General features: G+C 40.3%; 3 protein-coding genes across 3 annotated transcripts; 1 reads left to right on the forward strand and 2 right to left on the reverse strand.

The window, feature by feature from the left end:
* Positions 1–331: 331 nt before the first annotated feature.
* Positions 332–1,600, reverse strand: LOC131035631 (AAA-ATPase At4g25835-like). The gene has a single exon (XM_057967360.2). It carries the CDS (start codon positions 1,598–1,600, stop codon positions 332–334), a length of 1,269 nt encoding a protein of 422 aa, XP_057823343.2.
* A 169-nt stretch (positions 1,601–1,769) lies between these two features.
* On the reverse strand, positions 1,770–3,318 carry LOC131035645 (AAA-ATPase At3g28610-like). The gene is made up of 2 exons (XM_057967368.2): positions 2,716–3,318; positions 1,770–1,889 (listed from the first exon to the last, which is right to left on the reverse strand). The coding sequence occupies exons 1-2, from the start codon at positions 3,316–3,318 to the stop codon at positions 1,770–1,772; spliced, it is 723 nt and encodes a 240-aa protein (XP_057823351.2).
* A 2,019-nt stretch (positions 3,319–5,337) lies between these two features.
* LOC131035656 (bifunctional phosphatase IMPL2, chloroplastic-like) lies at positions 5,338–5,790 on the forward strand. Its single transcript, XM_057967375.2, has one exon. The coding sequence runs from the start codon at positions 5,338–5,340 to the stop codon at positions 5,788–5,790; it is 453 nt and encodes a 150-aa protein (XP_057823358.2).
* Positions 5,791–6,256: the final 466 nt, after the last annotated feature.

The raw sequence follows: 6,256 nt of genomic DNA on the forward strand, positions 1-6,256 counted from the left end.
GTTCTCCAAATTTTATCAACAATTAAATTGTGGGTAAGAATTGAAATTACATGATGTTTTGTCAAGATTCAATTACAATAACATATTATTATATTAATATTTAATAATTCCAAAAAATTATTTCATATAAGAATCATGCTCTAACCATATGTCAAAATATACATGTTCAAATATACCTATGTTTTATTTTTTGTAGCCTATCCACCTATCCGTTGAATCCTCTTATAGATACATACCGGTATAGTGAAATTTGAAAGAAACTCTGTTCTAGGTGATACGCAGGGCCATGCACTCAGGTAAAGACGTGCATCTACAGTGGCAAACTCAACTTTTAAAAGTCTTCCACGGCGTCATTTTCAGGATTTATCTCTTCCTTCGTGATGCATTTTTCTTCCTTCTCCGTTTGGGAAGATTGGGACTGACGATGATCCTGTTTTTTCTTAATTTTGGCATCCAGAGCACTAACCACATTGGTCATTGCTTCGTCAGGAGTGTCCACTTTACTCATCAGAATTTCTATAATTTCAGCGGGAGTCATCTCGGCCCCGGAAGCGATCTTGTCCTCCACCAAAGGATAAAGTTCGTGAACTTCAATTCTCAAATAATTGAAAGCGAGAATTTTAAAAACAGCGAAGTTGCAGTAAGAGAGTTCAATGTGGACACCCATTCTCCCACATCTAAGAAGAGCGGGATCGAGATGTTCAGGGTGGTTAGTAGTAAAGATAATAATACGCTCCTCACCGCAGCAAGACCACAATCCATCCGTAAAATTGAGCAAACCAGAAAGGGTAAGTTGACTTCGCAGCTTGCTTTCTGTGGCCTTCTCTTTGCGCTCTCTATCCGTAAGATCAAGCGAGCAGTCAATATCCTGGATAACAATGATGGCCTTTTCACTGGTCTGAGTAAGAAGGGCACGGAGCTCCTGGTTATGAGAGACTTTAGTGAGTTCAAGATCATAGATGTCAATTAAGCTGGACTTTCCCGTTCCGGGAGGGCCATGAAGAAGGTAACCGCGTTTCCAGGCGCGACCGATCTGTCTGTAGATATCTTTTCCGGCCTTAAATCGATCAAGATCATTGATAATTGTTTTCTTTATGGATGGATCGAGTGCAAGCGTATGAAAAGTAGATGGGTGCTTGAAAGGCATGCTATTCCATCCTTGTCCACGAATGGCGCAAACTCCACTGTTGGTATATAATTTGAGTTCCCTTTTGCCCAGTTTATGCTCCGCCGCCTTTTCGGATACGTGGTTCGAATAGGCCTTGAGGAGGTTCTGGTCTAGTTTGTTCATTTTGAGAGTATAGGCCTGTATTTCAACGGTTTCTTTGTCCACCATTTTCTGTATGGTGTGTTGGGTCCAGCACATTCTAACTCCGCGGAATGAGTCGTGGATGAGTTGTTCTGTGTCGGGAGAGATGCCCAACTCTCTCGCATTTATGCCTCGATACGCCGTTAGATTGCGAGCTTCCGAGGCGCTTTCCAGAGTTTTCACGTACCCTTCCGCGTCCGTGTACAGCTCGTTCATGTTCCATCCGTGCTTTCCTTTGAATTCTGGGAGGCTCACGCAGCAACATATATTTACGCAGTCAAAAATACGCATCACCCATTGTCTCACGATTTGGCGTACCTGTGGGGGAAGATAGCTCTGTGCGAGTGTCAGAATCCCGAGTATGGATAAGATCTTTCCATTAAGGCTTCCAATTCCATATTTATCTGGAAGTCAAGTGCTCGCTCACAGTTTTGGTTAGATGACAATAGTTTTTCATGTTTTATAGAGACTCTAAGCGCCGTCTCGCTATCAAAACGACAATTTTACCGTACACGTCGTTAAAACTTTTAATTACACCATGCGCAACAAATTGCGCACGCTCGAGGTCTGGAATTACAATCTTCACAACTTATAGTAAATTGTTATTATTATTATGCTTACGAGTTTCAAAATCTTGAGTATGGTCAATCTTGAGTATTGTAGTCATGGTTCTTTGCAAGAACTATCTTCTACCTTGTGACTCTTACCAAACGAGAACGGAGAGAGCACTCCTTTTAGGATCTAATATTGCACTCTTTGAAAGAATCAATTATGATGAAGAGTCGACGATATTTAGGTACATTTATTACATTTGATACAAGTAATGAATTTTTATGGTTGAAAGATGCAAGTGAATTCTTATGTAGATGGGATTTTTTTTTTTTTTTAAAAGACAAAATGATTATCTTTGTAATTAATTGATTTGTGTTTATTATTATATCTATTATATGAGCTTAAAATCAAGGGAAATTGTTAGATATGCACGAAAAGATCTTACTTCAAGAAGATTTGTAATAATATATTATAATTAATTATATGTAGAACTAGCAGATATATTGATCATACCTTAACCATCACCTTCACAATGTATCATGAATTATACTTGAATACATAAAAGACATCTCCACACTCACATCTACTTCAGATTTTCACATGAAACATGTATTCTGAGAATCATCTTTCTAATATACACATTATAAATGGAAACTCCTTCAAACTGATATACAATTATGATCTAGTGACACTCTGAATTAGATTTACACAAGCAAACGAGGCATTGAAATTTGGTGGCAAGAATAGAGGATAAACACTCAAATTACATTCTACGTAGTCTCCTCCGTTATTTGTATTTCTTCTCTTTACCCTTCACTTTGTGTAGATCAAGATGTAAGGGGGGCATTCCTTACGCTTTTCTTTCCATCCAGCACAGACATCAAATCAGCCGAAGCTTCATCTGGGTCGTCCATTTTATTGATCAGAACTTCTATAAAATCTGAAGGAGTCATCTCAGCCCCGCATCCCATCTTCTCTTCCACGATGGAAAAGAGCGGGTGATCCTCTATCTCCAAATAATTGAAAGCAAGAGATTTAAATGCAGGAAAAGTGCAGAAAGAGAGCAGAATGTGCATGTCCATCCTCCCACACCTGAGCAGGGCTGGATCAAGCATATCCTTGTGGTTTGTCGTAAACACAATAATACGCTCCTCTCCGCAGCAAGACCACAATCCGTCTATGAAATTGAGAAAACCAGACAGAGTAACTTTGCTGCTACTCTTCTCCTCTTCATCGTTGGCAGAAAGCCTCGAAACCCTGTCAGTTAGATGCAGTGAGAAATCGATGTCTTCATTGTTCTTCACCTGAGTGAGCTCGAGGTCGTACAAATCATTCCTAGCGGGCACAAGGCTTGATTTCCCCGTTCCAGGTGGGCCGTGAAGAAGGTAGGCTCGCTTCCACGAACGCCCAATCTGGCTGTAAAATTCCTTTCCTCGCTTAATATGGTCAAGATTCATCAGAATCTTGCGTTTGAGAGGAGGATCGAGAGCAATTGTGTCCAATGTGGAGGAATGCTTGAACGGAATGCCGGTCCATCCATACCCGTAGATAGCATCGCCTGTATTGTTGTAGAGCGTGACTTCTTTATTCTCTCTACTAAAATCCTCTGCCCGTCTGCTAATCTAATTGATGTAAGTGGAGAGGAAGGCTTTGTCTACCTTTGGCAGTTTGAGAGTGAAGCTCTGCCTCTCTTTGTTGATTTGAACACAGTCTCCGCTGTGTGCTTCCACCGTAGTGTTGTTCGGATGTGAAGCCCAACGGTCACAACCATTCATCTTCTAGAAACTCTTTGCTTGAAGGTTCTATATGATTATAAATATTGAGTAAAGTACATGCTCAATGTTGTGTTGTATTTTCATTATTAATTAGTAGAGATTACTTCCTTCGTTTTTGGTGGACGTAGCCACTTAGTGGTGAACCATGTTAAAACTTGTGTTATGTGTTTATGTCTATTTTAGTTTCATTCCATTATGTTTTCTTTGCTCATTTATAACTAACAATTGGTATCAGAGCTATGGTGAAATGTTGAGCAGAGATGAGATCTGATTGGGTGGTTGATTTTGGAGATGGGTGCCCTTATTTTTTGTTCGATCGTGGTCCTAAGTGCTTTTATGTTATCAACAAATAGGCTGAAGTTTCAGATGATGAGGCCAAATCAAATGATGAAGCTGAATCAGTTATCAAAAAATTTATTGGCAGTCTAGACTCGGTAGAGAGTGATGTCCAAGTGGAGGTTGAAACCCAAAATAATGTTCAGTGGTGGGATGGCTGGAAAAAGGACGAGACTTCGCCTGAAGAAGAAGAGGGTTTGAAGTATTCGCTGTTTGAAGAAGAGACTATTTTTTTTGCCTTCCAAGATGAGAAGGATGCCTCCCAAGGTGAGGAGGATGCAGTCTCGAATTTGTCAAATGAAGATGACCCTGAAGAAGGTGAGGCTAACAACTCAGAAGATTACCTGTACTAACGAATTGAGAGACTAAAAGAGGAAATTTTTATTCTCACAGAGCGAATATATAGTATGAAAGATGAAATGACAGATTTGTGAGAGAAATTTACAAAAGAGGGGGAGTTTTTTTGTAGAAAAAAGAAATGAAGAGTTGAAAAAGGAATTGGCCGCCCTCAATAGAATTTTTACCATATGAGATAATGTTTCAGGTTCTGTCAAAGCATAAATAAATACAAAGGACAAGGACACCATGTGCCGAGTTCAAATTTTGGAAGTCGAAGAGGCGAATGAATGGCTACATAATCGGACCCTGTTTGAAACACTTGATCACGACTGGCTGGACAAAGTAATATAGAGTTAGCCAGTGATGGAAGCTATAGAGGCTGAGAAATTAGAGAATGGGCCCCCCTATAGTGGAATCAATCTACCTCCCTGTGCAGTTGCAACTTCTGAGGAAGGCGATGGGGCAAAGAGGTTTCCAACCTTGCCAGTATTCGACACTACTGGACATTCTAAAGAATTTTTGGGTAATGATGTGGGCCTTTTTGCGTCCGGGGAATACGATGCAGACCGTTACGATAGAGATGGAGTTCTTGAATGGGCTATGGGCACACTTGCTAACTTGGTTGTTGATGATAATGAGCACAAGCCTCTAGATAGATTTCCTCACTGTGGAAGTGGTAATTGCCAATGGGAGAACGAATATAGGCCGGGAGATCGAGTGTTGTCTACAGAACGAACTTGCTATGTCCATTGCCAACATAGTAACCTTCTTTAGGAAATGTTGAGGTCTGAAAGCTCTATATCCGCGTAGGATACCCTGCTGGAGGAGCACAAGGCATGGATTGTTGGGTTGCCCGTGGTGGCAAATGGAGTTTTGGGACATGGGACCATTAAAAATTTCAATGTCATTGAGAAGCTCACCTCCCTCATTCGAACCCTCGTCCTCCCCCTCGCCATCCATTACTTGCAACTTGTAGATGCTGTAGGGAAACCCATTCACCAATACTTTCGTAGTCATTTAGATATTATGGACAAGAATGACTTAAGCCCTCTTACAATAGCAGATCGTGTTGCTGAAAAAGCCATGTGTTCTATTTTTTCTGAACACTTCTCGACACATGCAATATATGGGGCGGAGATTGAATGGACTTGCAATGGAGACAATGCAAAATATATTTGGGTTTTAGATCTCATCGATGGCTCAAAAAGCTTTATCACAGGGAAGCCTTTATTTGGGACACTTATAGCTCTTGTTCACAAAAGAATTCCGATTCTTGGAATTATTGATCAGCCCATTTTACATGGAAGAGGGATTGGGAAGAGCTTATTCGAGCTAGGTATTTTGGATGAATTATCTATATCTAAACAAGAAGGTGAAGTTTCGCCTCTAATTGCACTAGCTCATTCTGATGTTGATGATATGCTTGCCACAACAACTAGCATAGAGTGGAATCTAATAGTCAATGCTTGTACTGCCTAGAGGATAGTTGAAGATGAAGGAATGAGTGGTTTTTTTATTGTAAGTTTGAACCTACAGAACATGGTATTCCTCATTGTGGATTAATGTACAAGTTTGTGCCTAAAAGAGTAGGAGGTGGGGATTTTTTTAACTCTGATTTGAGATGGAGAAGGCTTATCCATAGTGTCTGTGAGAAATATTTAGCAAAATTGAAGTCTTTGATGTGTCTGATTGTGGTGTGAAGAATTGGAAATGCAAGGAATGTTGAGAGCATGGCTGTGCCGGTTGAGCTTCAAGTGGGAGATTGTTGGGATGTGAAGCCCACCTATCACAACCATTCATCTTTTGGAAAATCTTAGCTTGAAGGCTCTATATGATTATAAATACTAAGTACAGTCCATGCTTGATGTTGTGTTGTATTTGAATTACTGCTTAATAGAGATTCCTCCCTATGTTTCTGGTGAACGTAGCCACTTAGTGGTGAACC

Source organism: Cryptomeria japonica, chromosome 5 (assembly GCF_030272615.1).
Source record: "Cryptomeria japonica chromosome 5, Sugi_1.0, whole genome shotgun sequence".
NCBI classification, from domain to species: Eukaryota; Viridiplantae; Streptophyta; class Pinopsida; order Cupressales; family Cupressaceae; genus Cryptomeria; species Cryptomeria japonica.